At 40.3% G+C, this 16,227-nt stretch overlaps 1 protein-coding gene across 5 annotated transcripts in view; it reads right to left on the bottom strand.

Annotated features, from left to right (window-relative positions):
• The window catches only part of LOC307263673 (sodium bicarbonate cotransporter 3-like), a 37,682-nt gene extending 23,043 nt beyond the window's left edge, over positions 1-14,639 (bottom strand). For 4 of the 5 annotated variants that reach the window (XM_080044884.1, XM_080044881.1, XM_080044880.1 and 1 more), the window contains exons 1-2: positions 14,507-14,639; positions 1,884-1,965 (exon numbers count right to left, since the gene is read on the bottom strand). In XM_080044884.1, the coding sequence (XP_079901010.1) occupies positions 1,884-1,965; positions 14,507-14,548 (124 nt within the window). In that variant the 5' untranslated portion in view covers positions 14,549-14,639. Of the gene's footprint in view, positions 1-1,883; positions 1,966-10,586; positions 10,693-14,506 lie in introns of those variants that run through there. The other variant, XM_080044882.1, reaches the window with a different exon arrangement.
• Positions 14,640-16,227: the final 1,588 nt, after the last annotated feature.

Here is a 16,227-nt window from a genome sequence, read left to right as displayed (position 1 = left end):
GACACCTTTTTCCTTTAGATACATTCACACAAATGGGAAGGGAGAGGGGGGGATAAGAAAGCAGGAACAGCATTTGTTTAAACCAAGACTGTTAAAATAGCCTACAAGGCGGAATGTAGTTTACATTTCAGTCAGACTAAACTGATTCAGTCTATGTGGAACTGTTTCCATCTATAATGCTGTATTATCTTATTTTCCACTTTGTCTATATTTTGCCCAGAAGAATCTGCCTGTAGCACATTTCTGCCTGTTGGCGGTTAAAGCTTATATAAACCAACAAAGACAGTCAAAAGTCAAATTCTTCCCAGAAGGACAACATTAATGGAATTCCAAATGCAAGAATTTCAAAATTGACATTACATTGTGAAACTGACAATGTGTTCTAGATAACCAACTTGAAGGGGACCAGAGTCGAACAGTAGACTTTTTCTACCCTTCCTCCTCCAGTGTTTTATCTACTTCCCCTCATTATTGTTACTGCCACACAGGAACAGTGTTCTGAAATGTAAACGCCCTATTTTGCCCTAGATTCTCTGCCAATACTCATTTTTCACAGATGAGTCATCTCTCTTTGATTTGAGAAAGGAACTCAGAGGGGGTGAAACCAAGATGCAGTACTCAAGAGGAACGCACAGGCGACATACACAAGCTGAACAGATGGAGAGAAAACATAGCAGCGACAGAGGGAGAGAGGAAGAGAGAGAGAGAGAGAGAGAGAGAGAGAGAGAGAGAAAAGACACAGGAGATGAAACAGAGCGAAGGGAGAAAAAAAGTGACAGCTTAGCAGGACAGAAAGCAGAGGGCTCCAGGGGATGTCATACAGGGAGAGAAGGAGATGCTATTGACTGGAGGATGGATGATATGAAATGTGTTGGACCGACATAAAGAAAGAGCTGGAGAGGGAGGACAAAGGGACGAGCAGTAACACTTGGATGTTATTGTGGTGGTAATAACGTTTTTGGTGTTGCTACTTTTCCTAAATGTGAACAGCATTGACACTTCATTAGATGATAGACTCAATCCTCTTATCAGTGGATTTAGAAGTTCATCACATGAATAAAATCAATATGGTAATATGAATATACATTCAAAACACACGCACAGTATGTCTACTGAATTGAACATTAAAGGTGCACTGTGTCACATTGGGTGTGTCAGAGAAGTGAAAAGTTTCTGTTTCACTGTTGTTGTTTACAGCAGCAGGGCCCACAGTTTCTAGTCTTACGATTAATTCCAGGTGCCTCAAAATAATTTATTTTGGACTTTAGAATTATTCAATATTAAGAATTGCATGTTGAGAAAATATGTTTTGTAAACTAACTGCAGGCTCTGTAAATGTGAACAAATCCCCCTCCCCTGCCCGATGCATTGTGCACCTTTAAGATGATGATTTTAAAGGTAGTAAATAATCCACTTAATGTTCAATTCAGTTTAATATTATGTAAATATTCACACAGCAACTAATTGTGTTAGGTATTAATTGCATGTATCTTAGAAACCTTAATTGCTTATTATGTGATTTTACTGGAAGTTATTTCAAACCCCTACAATAGAATCTCAAAGAAACAAAATCACATCATAAGGGCTCGAATGTGTCTCAAGTTTATTCAGACTAGTATCTCAGACTTACCCTGATCATCAGCTTGTGAATGAGTGAATGAATGAAAATAAAATGAAACATTAGGTTAATTTAAACAGAAAATACACACACAAAATAATCCTTCAAAAACTATCAAGTCTAACTTCTACTTGATTTGTGCTGGTGAAGGGACATACTCTTTCTATGATGCTTAACAGAAGTCAAGATAACTTGGATCAAAAGGCGAGACAAAAGACAAGATTCAAAAGACAAGATATACATTTCAGTCTGAGTTTGAACTTACTTTCCAAATCCTCTGTTTCGTAGTTTGAGAGAGGGGTGAAGCTGGACTTCCCGTGGTCAACTAACGCCTCCTCGTCTAGACCCTGAAAACAACAGGAGAGGATAAGAGGTATAAGAAAAGACGATGCAGTATCATGTATCAATTTCCACTTAGATAATGCACTGGTTCATTTGACTTTATAAGCTGTTAGTATTCATTTAAAGTCAAACTTGTCAGAAACACTGACAAACTAAAAATATTTGAATTCAATATTAGAGAAAGACTTCCCTCCAACAGACTGGCATCACAAAAGAGAAGAGAACAAAGCTGGTAATGTGCGCGTTTCATAAAGCCGATCTCTCAGACAGCTGCTTTGCATGTAATCGTCAAATGAACTTATTGGAGTATCCCAAAATTTTTATCCAATCAGAAGAGAGAATGCTACAAACCGACACTCGTCTCACTCAGATATATTATATACACTCCATGGTCTCACTGCCGGTGCACGCCAGAGCAACAGATGGGTGAATGTGTATGCGCCTACATTTGGCAGAGCAGGTAAAAATCCTTCCCAATGTCTGTTTTGATGGTTTTTATCATGTTTTATCACACTTATGGATCTGAGATGATGCTAGATAACTTGCTGCTTGAAGACCGCAGTGCATTAATGTGGTGACGTAAGGACGAGCGAGGGGACTGCTAACTGCAGTAACTGACAGGAAGTTAGCTAAAAGAACCATTCCGCTTACAGCACCTTTAACTGTCACAACAGGACTTGCATATTGGATGTAGTTGGCGAGGCAGCTAGAGATGTAGTAGTAGTGAGTCTGTATTTAGAGGGAAAATGTGGGCAACAAACAGTGCAGAGAAACTGATGCGGGCCCTACTAAGACTGCAGGTAGTATTGGCATTACGCAGTAGTAGCTTGGCCAGGATGGGCTTGGCTGTGATCAGACTGTTGGTAACACAGCATGGAGGTTTGTACATTTCCTTTAACACTCCAACTGTTAATCACCTGTGGTTTTTTAGTGAACAGGTGTGTGAAGGGAGTCCTGTTAGTTATTTTGACCAAATAATTTTTCTCTACACCACCTAAACATGGCAGTCAAGAAAAACTGCTCAAACCACGATCTGGACATGAAAAAAGATGAGATAGTTAAAAATTAATAGACTGTGAAAATACATCTCTTTTGAAATGTAGCCCAGAACAAATTACTCACATGCACTGAAAAACTGTTTAAATTTAGCAAATGATGTGATAACAGCATAGCTTATCAAGCAGATAAACAGACGATGGTTCTCTTCTCCCGAACGACTGTATAATGCAGCAAGGTATCATTTTTACGAGGGTTTATTTGTGTGTGCTATTTTCCAGGAAGAAATGAGTCTTTATTAGAAATTATATTCATGGTACTGTCCATGCGATAAAGGTCGAGTTTCATATCAACATCAACAGGCCTGTCGTCATTTAAAAAAAGAGGTTATGACCGTAGTGAAAATAATTAGCCTGATATCAATGTCATGGAAACATTTGGAGATAGGAAGATTCAATTAGAGGAGACTTAGCGCCATCAGAATACGTAGCAGAAAATGTACATATTAATATACTTTATCAATTTATATAGCCTTGATACAATACTTCGTAGTATTCAAACACACACATACAATGTATACACTTTTGAGGACATTTATCCTCAGCCACAAAGCATAGCCTTAACCATCAGCAGTGCACAATAAGGTAAACATTGATGAAGAAGCATTAAACTCAACCAACCGATGAAAATGTAAAACATTCTGTTCAGTTTGAAACTCAAACCTTGTTCTCAAATAGAAAGTGTCACTCAGAGATTCAGAGAGCGACAGACAAAAACCAAACCTTCTTAAAGAGATAGATATTACCATGCCAACTCGCGCCTGTGCAGCGCATCGTACCACTGTCAGCTGTTCAACTCAGAGCTATCACGGCTAATTCAAGAGCTGATTGGCAGAGTGATAAGCTGCAATATATCGGTGCGAGTTGACGTAGTAATACATGGCCGAACTACGCTTAAAAAAAGTGCAAAAATAAACTGCTGCCTAGTGCTAAACTAAAGCTGTGATAATATCTCAAGTTAGCGTACAATTGAACGGATTTTTTTTTTATGTAAGCAAAGCATTTATATACTCTATGTGAGGAAACAAGTTTTAGTTCCTTCTGACCCTGTCTTCAACAGTACAAGGCTGACTTCTGCTACAGCGACTTATCCTCCAAACTCCTTATAGCTACTGCACTGATCGCCATCTCCATAAGGTAACACACTTATTATGCATAATAACCTCGTAAAACCCCACTTAAAAATACTGAACTATCCCTTTAACCCAAAACCAATGATCTCTAATTACCAACCTTGGTAATAGTGGTCACCGGACTCCGTGTCCTTAAGTGCCAGAACATTTAAAGGCCGCCACAGAGACACTCTCCAATTACTGCTATAAGAAAAACATAACTAAATGTGCTAGAAGGGGTCATTGCAGGTCTGCCAAAAGAATACAGCAACTGATACAGATGTTAATCAAGGACAAACATAAAAAGCTGAAAAAATAATGAGAAAATCAGAATCTATTGGCTTATTTTCACATCATGATTACATCAGGCCCTCAGTCCCAAACACAACAAGCAAACAAATACATACAATTAAACTCTTACACTGCCATGGTGTGTTATAACTTCCATCAATACACCTGTGACACACTGCAGGCCGGGGTCATTTTTGGAGGAGAAATTATAGAAGAAAGCTTTTCTTTATGACCACAAAGAGATTTCACCATGAAATAATCATTATTATAAGTTAGGCCAGCTTGGCTCCATGAGGATCACTTTGCAATTCAACTAGTTATGATGTACTGTGACCAGGAGGAAGGAAAAGCTTATTTTAGACACACATTCATATAGCATGTGTAAAAATACCACAGGGTTTCAGTGAGCTAATGTTGGCTCTGCCAGGCTGACAAAGATGGATTAAACTAGTGTAAAAGATTAAAACTATGTTATACAAATCTCAACTGAGCCCAAAATGATGAAAGATCTAGACTTATATGAATCTTTAAAGGTCTAACATCCATTCTCTAACGTCATGGGCCATGTAACATGATCAGCCCACTTTTCAACAACTACAAATAATGTGCTGCTGTCCTACCTCATGTACAAACACTTTGATGCAACACAATCCCCAATAGGAGGATCCTATCTACCAGTGCTTTCAACCAATCACAGAGAGGCCAAGCAAGAGAGAGCGGAAACAAAAGGTGACAACGTTAGCCACGTTATGAAAGGATAGTTGATATGTGGAAGTTATTAGGTCATAATGTGTCTTCACCCCCCAACATGCCAGTACTTCCACTGACCAGACTTAAGTTTCATTCACACACTCCATGTCCTTCCCTGCTCTGGCATTTTAATAAGTGGTTTACTACTAAGACTACGTCTTCAATGACATTTAGATTTCCACACACATATTAACATAATCATTTCACTGTTCGAACTCCACCTACAATGAATGATGCCATCTGCGATTGTCTTTTTGTGTGTGTACTTGTAAGCCTTTATTTGTTAGAGTGTGCGTGCGTGTGTGTGTGTGTGTGTCCGCGTGTGTGTGTGCGCGTTCGTGTGTTTCAGTTGCTGCTGGATTTGCATGATAATACGCCATGTTCTCTGACAGTGCCTTGATGAGGAGCGGTAATAATTCGGCTGCAAAGAGGGAGAAGTGAGCGGCCATAAATTAAAGTCTCTTTAGTAACCTGAGTTCGTCACCCCCACATCACACCAAGGGCGAGCACAACTGACCCAGCCTCAACAGTCTGTACAGCTGACTAAAACTAGAACGTTTCCATGTGGTCATGCAGGACGGGCACTGGTGTTTATGATCAAACACATGTTCAGCTGCCGTCAAGTCAGGACAAAAAAACTAGCATTTGCACTCGATTTCTAGATTGCAGTGTGGCGTAATTATTATATTTTTAATATGAACAACCTTTTAACTTGCTGTATATATAAAACATAAAATTGTGTTTTTAAGAAGGTCAAAACAAGGCGTTTAATATTTAAATACCACTTGCTTTCAGCAAAAACATGCCCCCTGACACAGAATTGTAATCATTTAATAGAGCCGGTTTATGAACAGTTTGGCCACAGTTCCGTCTGCAGGAATCAAATTAACCAATGTTTACAAGCAGGGCACAGGAAACTAGTGTTAAACTATTCCTGCTTCATGAGTATCCACTTATTCTTAAGCTTCTTAAAATACCACTTTCACAAATCTGCCCCATTTTTCTTTTCTGTGTTTAAACATGTTTATGTACAAACATCTATTATCATGAATTACCCTGAATGAATGTTGTCGTCATGCTTGTTTAGTATATACACATGTTAAAAGTCTGTTCTGACCTCCACCAACACATTGCTTGGTACAATTTAGGAACCCATGATGCAACCTGTCACATAGCTCAGTCCAAAATAAACCCTAGTCTGTCTGTCACCCGCTGTCCCCCTGGCCACGGAGGTGATTGGCCATTATGCCCAAAAGGCACAGCTGTGGTTGGGCTACAGGAGCAGTGCTGTGGGGAGGGCTTTGGAGCCTAAACGCTTGCCAGCTGAGCAGGAAAAACTACAACACAGTGGTATCAATAGAGGGCTGTAGACTGAGGTCAGGTGAGTCTGTCTTTGTGAACATAATGATTCGACAATGTTTGTTTTAAAAGGGACAGCTATTAAACAAAATGCCGCTTTTCATGTTTCTCTCAGAAGAACTAGAGAATCCCTTAATGTATGAAAAAAAAACTTTTTTTAACTTAACCTGTTGAAAAAAACCCTGTCAGCTTTCACTCCCCCTTATTACATCATAAAGGGAGAAGCCACACACCCTCATTACCAACCTATTTTAGGACTACCTCCACCTGTGATAAGCCACACCCCTGGATCTAACTGGCGGCTAGACTCAACCCTGCAGTTAGATTCAGGGCCAATCAGAGCAGATTGGGCTTTTTTTGGAAGGCGGTGCTTAAAGAGACGGGCTCTGTGGCGAAGTAGGTAGGGAGTCTGCCTCTGGAGTGCAGGGTCGGAGGTTCGATTCCCCGCCTACCCACATGTCGAAGTGTCCCTGGGCAAGACACTGAACCCCAAATTGCTCCCGATGGTTCAGACAGCGCCTTGCTTGGCAGCTACTGCCATCGGTGTTTGAGTGTATGTATAAAAAATGTGTATTGTGAAGCGCCTTGTGACCCTGGTCTGTGAAGGGCGCTATATAAATAAAGCTTACTTACTTACTCTAAAACAGAGCGTTTCAGAGAGAGGTTGAAAAGAGGAGAGTCAGCAATGTCACCGTGAGAAATATAAAGGTTTTTTAGACACAACTAAACCATGAAAACATTTTCTGGTATAAACATAAATTGAAACAGAAAATGACCATACACAACCTTTAAATATGCCACCAACAAACCTATTTGAAACTAATGAGTGACTTGAGTGATCCAAACCTGCAGGTCAAATTATCCAAGTAGGTCTAGACAGTTACTAAACTTAATAAATGTCAGCTGAGCTAGCAATAAAGGTAAAAAGATATAGATGGATACATTGAATTCTAACATAGCCATGGTAAGAGCTGTAGACTTGAATGTAAGCACAGTGGTTCCTGGCAGCCTTCGAGTGTCCTCTGAGACATGTGTACCACCACACGACAGAAACATTACTCATTGGCTGGAACACATTCTTGCCGCCCCCCCGAATCACAGGCAAAACAGGTAACATACTGTCACCTCTAGTCTGAGTAAGAGAGCATTTATGGATTCTGGTGCAGAATAAGCTCAGTCTGACATTCAAAAGGGAGGTAGGCATAACCAGCAGGCAATCTGTCAAGTGCCAACACAATCGAATCATAAAAAGTGTCACTTCTCACAATTTTTTCAACTTTCTATTTCCAAACCCTGCCCCCACCCACATCCTCTATTCTTTATCACATGGGTGCCTCGTGGGAATTCCGTACCAGGTAACACAAAATTCACTTACACAAAACACTTTCATTGTTAATTTTTTTCCAAACGATTTCATGTTGGGGGGTTTTACAATCTACCTAACTTATCTGCCCCCAACCACATCAGTCAGTCAGCAAACAAAAATATGTAGAAATCTTATATGATAGTCTATAGAGATTAATGATACCAAGTGGGACAAAATGACCCCAGTTGCTCCTAGTCATATAGTTGTTATACATTATACTCCACAAAAAGATAATTTTATATATGAAACCACCGACATGCAGCATGTTGCATTTAGGCTTAACCACCATAGCATACTAGCCTGGCTCCGCCCGCCTACATGTACTTCCGCTCAATTTTCATTTCCCTTCAGTAGTCAGTCTGGGTCCGAGGTTTATTTGCAGGTTTTCTCTTTTACAGGTCCAAACAGCGAACAGAGGGAGTGGCTGAGAACAATGATGTTGAAGTTGTGCGCCAGTTTCAGTTGTAGTCAGAAGCCGGCGCATGACGTGACGTCACGACCAAACGTTATGCGATTGGTTGGCAGATCCAGAGTGGCACTTGGCAGATCCAATAGTTTTAAACTTCAACAGACACCCGCCTTCAAGTGAGTTAAAGTTTGTCAATTGAGCGATTCCAGACCTTCCGTACAAATGAAATGAAGTATGATAGTCTGGTAGGACCAGGCTAAAAGCATACATTGACACATTTAGACAAACTAGGTTATACAAATGCTGGTTTTATTTGTTCAATTGTGTTGTTTTGAAGAAGCAGACACAGATATAATTTGGTGGAAGCCAATGAAGTGGTAGCTGCATATAAAAATCCACACTAAACATACTGGAGAAAAGTGTTTCTAGGAGTGTTCATCGGAGAGAATGGCTCAATAATTAATGAAGCTGTTAATAAAAACAGACCGACCTATTGTGTGCTTTTTCCAGATAAGGGGACCAAGCATGGACACAAAGAAAAGACAAACACAACATTTTCCACTATCCACATTAGTTTCTGCAGTGCTGTACCCATGAAAGATAAAAGCTTGGTATGACAATTACTGTAAATCCATCTGCATATGAGGATTTTCATTGGTGGCTTTTACATCAACGCAGGTGGTATAATCCCAAAGTGCTGAGTTTTATGCACAGGATGGTAGGGGTGCTTTAAAGTTCACATGAAACAGAAGGCTTACCATTTTTTCATCCAATAGCCTGGGAAACACTGTTTGAACCTAACACTGAGCTTTATACAAAATATTTCCCCAGTACAACATACATTCATTACAAGCTAAAATTCTTATCCTATTCGCGGACATCACATAGGTTGACCTCACATCTGTAACAATGTTTGCATGGGGTTCATTTAAGAACACAACAGCCAAACACCACATCAGTTAAACAGACAGTGGATGAAACAACCAAAGACCCAACTAGCCAAACAGGCCTGGTTCCCTCTAATCTCAGCTCCTTGCCAGCCTTGCTGGGACCCGGTCCAATCGATAGGGGCTGACGCAAGAGATGTGTTACATAGTGAGAGACCTGTCCCTTGAGATTACTGAATAATATCTCTTACTGCCAAATGCACAATTGCTTTACTACCGAGGATAATTTTGACATCTATTTACTGCCAATTAATGTTAAATTGTTTTACTAATTAAACAATGCCTGAAAACAGAAAGAAAATAGAAACAGACAATTATGGATGGCTGCTAATCATGTGATGGACATTAGATTTTATTTAGATTTATGTGAATTACATGTGTTTTATACTTTTATTACATACTATTTTCTAGAGGCCACATCAACATCCATGCTTGATGCTGGGTAAAACATCAACAAAGATATAACAATATAATTTGATCAGGCAGCTATTTTTTGCTGCCTTTTGCTGACTAGCCATTCAATTATTTATCTCCCCTGGAGCCTTATCACGTTTGAACAGGGCTCAACTAAAGAAGGCAGTCAGGAGCTGGTGCCCTGTGTCTTGAGTCTCCTGATTTAATCCATTAGTTAAAACAGCTGTGAAGACATTCACACAGCAGACATTTTGGAAAACAATATACAGATATCAAATCACAGTCTCCATTTGATGTAATCAATACACAAACAACACGCACAGACTTTGCAGACAGACACAAATAAACACAAAGATGAAACCATCCCTCTTTTTCTCTCTGCCTCCCAAATATTTTTCTCTTTACATGCGCACCTGCTTCTCCTTGCCATAGTAATTGTGTCACTTTGTGCTGAAAACAAGCAATTATTGCACTTTATTCAAAAGGCATTATCATTTGTATGGCCAGTGTGCGCCTTGTTTGGATACAGCTATATTGGTGAACCAATGTTTCATCCTCATCTCCCTCACACCCCTCTCCTCTCTTCCTTCCTGTTCTCCTTGTCCCGCTGCCTGCAGCAGCCATAACTGTCTCGTACGTGAGCAGAAAGGAAACGTTTCCATTTCAAGGAGCTTAACCTCCTTTTTCACCTTTTTATTCCCTCATCCTCACACCTGTGCCTTGTTTCCTTCTGGACAAATGTACTGACCACCTGCCCTATTCATTCTCACAAATCACTATGTGTGCCACAGTAGAACACAAGAGGACAAACCAAAATAAACACACAAAGCCATTGGATCCTGGTTAAGTCCAGGCAATGATAGTCTGTTAGCCTAAATCAGACTCACACCCACAAACACACACACACACAAGACTAGACGTACCGTAGGCACATGCTCCCCTTCGCTTTGTTCATCCATTTAGACTAAAACATCAAAGCAGCGCCAGCGGAGATGTTAGCCAGTTCCTTCCTTCTGACGGTCGTCTCTGTTGTACAGTGTGTGTGTGTGTAAGCCTAGCCCTAACAGAGACCTAACTGTCGCACTTGTCTGGTCCCTCTGCCTTAGCTCATCTCTTTATACGGGGAGAAGGAGAGAGAGAGAGAGGGGGGGGGGGGGGTTCGCAGGCTGCTTCGGTACACACAGCGGTCTGCTCTACTCCGTCAGCCCGCTCTTTGCTCAGCAGCCAATCCCGCCATGGCACTATGAATATTTCATTCGTCGAGCCAAGAGCCTAAAAAACACACACACACAAGCCGCCACATGGAGGACAGGACATACACGTGCGCACACACATTTGGAGGACATTCAAATGCTCACCCGCTAAGGTATTCAGGTCAAAAATCAAGAGCCACCCCCCCAACACAGATAAATAGAAACAAGCAGCACGTGTGGGCTTGGCATTCTTCAGAGGGTGCCACGAATCGAAAAAAAAAGGACGGATAGCGGTGTATTCATTAAGATTGCACATGCATGTCTTTGACATTGACAATCCTTACCGTAGCCTGTAGGTTGTGTATGTCTTTCAACAACCTGTCATTTTACAAAGAACTGTGGGTCATTTTTTGTTTCCTGTCCACAACAAGAACTGTTCCATGGGTAGGGGCAAAAAGGAACATATGAAATGAATACTGAGCAGTAAATATTTTGTAATTCAAGGACACACTGTTGATCACAGCCCAGAGATACACACTTCGGACGTAGCATCCGTAACCGGGACAATTAGTTCCAATAGACTAACCACAAAAGCAAACATGACACCAATCATAAAATAAAGACCCCACTGATGGCGAAGGCATTATCTGCATGATATTAAATAGAAATAGTGACATCTAAAGGCAGAGATTTGACTGAACAACCTGAGATCTGTCACCACGTTGTTTTTTCCTCCCCAATCCAATTTAAACCCCAAATGTATTCAGTTTTTCTCGATAAATGACCTAAGCCTTCCTTCAGCAATAAAATACATTCAAGAGTCAGACTAGAGCTGAACACTGAATTAATTTAAAATCAAAATCGCGATTTGAAACAATGCAATTAGGAAATTGTGCAGTCTGCGATTTAGGATATAAAAGGACTGACCCAGCATTTAAACTATTGTGTTAATGGTTTTACTTATCTATGCCGTCCCCCTTCTGTGACACCCATGCTGACTTATTAGCAGTGGCCCAAAGTAACTGTGCTTCTGCCCACCAACAACAAACAAGTGTCTGGTGGCCTCTGGTACCGTTTTATCACATCCTACTTGCTGAAAGTACATTTCATACTTACAGAAAGTAGATTCGTATAATATAAAGAAACAAGCTCTCTGTTGTGTATACTTATAAGCCTATAGCTGGGTACTGAAGTAATTCATTATTTTTATCAGATTATCATAATAGTATATCGGAAGAGAACAGAACACCATCAGACTGGCAAAGAAGGAGGATCATTCTGTGTAATTACTAGGTGTGTAACAATACACAGATTCATAGTGAACCGTCACAATACAGGCTTGTTTTGATTGCGGTGCGGAACTTGCACTTGTATTTTATTTATTGGAAACTTTGGTTGTTTGCAGCAGTATATTCTGTATCATACAGTGAGTAAGTGTGTAACATGAAAAACTCACTAAGCCTGGCAGTTAAGTGCTCCTGAGCCAATTATAGTCCAGGACTCAGCGCCTGCACTGGGTGAACTTAAACCTTCTCCTGGCAAGCTGATGTACACCTGAGATACAATTCGATGAAAGTTCATACTGTAGAGAAGAGCCATGTTAGTACAGTGGATAAACAGACACAGTTCAGTCTGAGTTCCAGTGACAGAAAGTGTGTATTGATTGTCACAATGTGACCCATGGACCAAACAAACATGAAGAGAACATGGTGGACCATATTAAAGCCATTACAACAGGGCATGGTCTGTGAGAGTTAAATGCCATTATGAATAAAATACACAAATTCATCAACCTCAAGAAAGAAAAGAAACCTAGTATAGCCATTGTTGGCACAAATAGGCTGAGTTAGGCAAAATAATAACACTCATCTACGGTAATGCTTTGAAACCAGACAATCAATTGAACTGTAGCACCACCAGTTATAGTAGAGGCTTAACCTGCAAAATATAGCCAGATAAGCAATTGCCCATCAAATCATTCTTATAACATTGTAATTGGCTCATGTCTCACTGATGAGAATACGTCACATATAGTGAAAGCCTTCTAAGAATCACGGCCTAAGAGGATTACCAACGCCAAGAGAGCAACAAAACAATGGCCACCCAATGGCATCATGTGGAATTCTTGGTATGATATTCTCACTGTTCAAGCCATTTGCTTTATAGCTTTACTTTGAAAGTGACATTTTGATGTAACTAAAAGCATTTGCTTCAAGCAGCAAACCTGAAAATAAAAAAATTGTAGGTTTCATAATAGCACGTTCTATGGGGTGGAGAATGTTGGATGTGTTAGAAGTTAATATGTCCATTATAAGGCATCAGCCAGTTGAATAATTGCCTGAAGGATCATGTGGCAGTGTCACAGTGCATGCATTGACTTTTATTCCTGAGGAATGATTCCAGCAACTCCTTTTCATTGGTCAGCCAAGGGTCAAGTTTCCTAAGACACATGCACATGTGTGCGCAGGTCAAACACACACACAAAGAGACTAGTGGACAACCCTAAGCCAGCATTGATGTCAGACAGTCAGAATCTATTTAAACTTAGCACTGCAGCCAGTTTCTTTTTTTGGGCTTGTTAGTGTTTGACGCTCAATATCTCATCCGTCCATGACTGTAAAGTTACACCGAACCGACAGGATGTGGGTCTGTAGGCCTACATCTCAGTTGTCTCTCTCTCTCTCTCTCTCTCTCACACACACACACACACACACACACACACACACACACACACACACACACACACACACACACACACCGTTGGTGGATCTAACCTACTGTAATACACGTGTCGGAATGTGTTTTCTTCTTCATCGTTTCTCTTCCAGTTTCAGGTCTATTTTCCCCTGCCCTTTCTAGTTGCACAAGCTTTCGCAGTCAAATGAGCATCATTTCCTGACATATAAATGTCACACCATAGTGCGCGTCTATTTGGGGGGGCGTTTTGTATGTAAATGAGACAAATATTTATGTGTGTACCAGTACATCTTATCAACAGAACAGACTAGCTGGGTGCACATGGTCAAGTAACGGACGAGTAAACCTGTTGCATGAGGCGTAAATGCTTCCAAGCAGGTACAAAGCCATGTAACGTAAAGTGATTACAGGCTATTCTCAGACTTACTCAGGCGACACCTAAAGGCTTATCACGTGTAGTTATCTGCAGGGTTTTAGTTAGATAGTGTAGTTAACAAACGCGTATCTCCAAACTTGCAAGCTAACGGGACATGTTTTCATTTCTAACTACGGTTAATAACGTATAATAACTTCAGTGAACAGGCTCGACTCTGATCCTGCCCAAATGGCTAACCCATTTACGTTAGCAAGAACTATCTGAGAACAAATGAAGATGGAGTTCAACAATTACAAACTGGGCAGGGGGGACGCGGTTATTTGTTTTGAAATGATATATTTGGATGAAAGCTTTTTACTGACTTTAACAAGAGACTCAAACAGAACGTGTACCCATGCCACGTGTCAAGAAAAAGCAGAAAGCCGGCTAACAATAGCAGCCGGATGGTGCCTCACTGAGTCTGACTCCCAAGCATCTCTGTAGCAGGCTACTTCCAAAGGGGAAAACACGGACAAAGAGCCGCACAGATAAGCTATAATTGTGGGCCAACGGTTAACTGTTTCGTGCGGGTACTCACTGTTCTCAGGAGGGGCCTCATTTGTTCCTCAGGTTCGTCCATTTCCACCGCCGGTCTTCTACACACCGTGAGTTCTCTTGTTTTTGTTTTTCTCTTGTTTTTCTTTTTCGCCGGTTGATGTGTGGAGGAGACTGTGCCGGTGACACTTGTGTGAACTGTGACGACAACTTGTGATTTCCTCCCAACGAAACGTCGAGACCACGCCCCTACACCTGATTGACAGTGATTGATTACCAATTCGCTTTCAATGCCCGGTGTTTTCAGCCAATCAAATTCATGGACGTAGCGATGGGGGCGGGGGCTATTTCTCAAAGTCCCAAGCGGGCTTTTTTTTTTGTATTATTTATTTTTAACTTCTTGTACTCGGCCGATTTGACCTTCCATCATTTCAAATGTAAGCTGGCCAAATGAGAATTGCTTAAATACAGAGAATATATTTTTTTTTTTAAATGAACAATTCCAGTCAAGATGATCCCGAAGTTATCACGACTTGAAGCCATAATAAGTTATAGGCCTATCTAAAGGCTCGAAGTGTTGTAACACAATTTAGTAAATTAAGATTAGGAAACATGCATACAGGAGATATACTCTATATGTGATATTATATCACATGTCTTTCTTTTTTCCTTCAAAGCTACAGAAGCAAAAGTCTGTGATGGAAATGTAGGAGCCACCACTATAATTAAAAAAAAACAAGTGGAAGGGATCCTGCTACTGTCCCCAAACTGACTGACAAAAGCAACAGGACTACGACAACGTCTACGTGTAAGCTATTCAGGTGCTGTTAGATATTTGTTTACACTACTAGAATAAATACAGCAGTAAAGAAAATAGGCTACCCATATGTGTGACACAAAATGTACGGTAATGTGCAAATATAGCCTACCTGTAATTTAAACAGTCAACAATGGCTTCGTATGGCCTTTAAGGTAAATGTATTCTTCAATAAATTGAGAGAAACATCTTAAGACAATCAATTGTACGTTGTTTGTAGATGTTTAGTTAGCCTATAACCTGAGGTTTATGTGGCCTGAAATGGACTACTACAATATGATAACACCAGTATAGGCTTTTCCAAAACTGACAGGCAAAAAAGACCCCTAAACCTTTTTTCTTGAAGTGGGAGGTCAACATCACTGTCTACTGTTTAATCCGTGAGAAATAGGGATGATGTCGGTTTACAAGCCTTATAATGATAATACAATTTTTTTCCACATTTTTGATATTACATTATTTTTATTATCCTACAGCCTCTTGACATAAGCTTATCACCCATCTTTTATAAACCCACCTTTGCTTAACATTTTTTTTAAATTATTACAACTACTGTGTAATAATTGATTTGCACCAGCAGATGGCAATGCTGTATCAACCATTTCTCTCTAGTCATTTAAGCCGGCTTCCAGATATTAACACATCTTATTCACACTTTAGAGATGAAAATCCCATTTTTGGTCATTTATTCTACATAATTGGAAAAGGGAAATAGCCTGTAATAGCCTATACAATAAGTTGACTATTTAAACCAATAGAAAAAAAATCTTGCTAGATCATAGATAAAGCTTTGGAGGGACTAAGGCATTTTAGACAGGTCAAGTTGGTGTGTAGATACAGGATGGGATACTCTTGGCCCTTTACAGTTACCTTTAATGATCTAGCCAGGGAAGCAATTTAAGGACTCTTTCTACCAGATGTATGTGGTTTAGCATCGACTCTGAAAA

Source organism: Ammodytes marinus (genome assembly GCF_949987685.1).
Source record: "Ammodytes marinus genome assembly, chromosome: 17".
In the NCBI taxonomy this organism is placed as follows: domain Eukaryota; kingdom Metazoa; phylum Chordata; class Actinopteri; order Uranoscopiformes; family Ammodytidae; genus Ammodytes; species Ammodytes marinus.
Note: the sequence above shows the minus strand (reverse complement) of the source record. Positions and strands in the feature narration are given on the sequence as shown.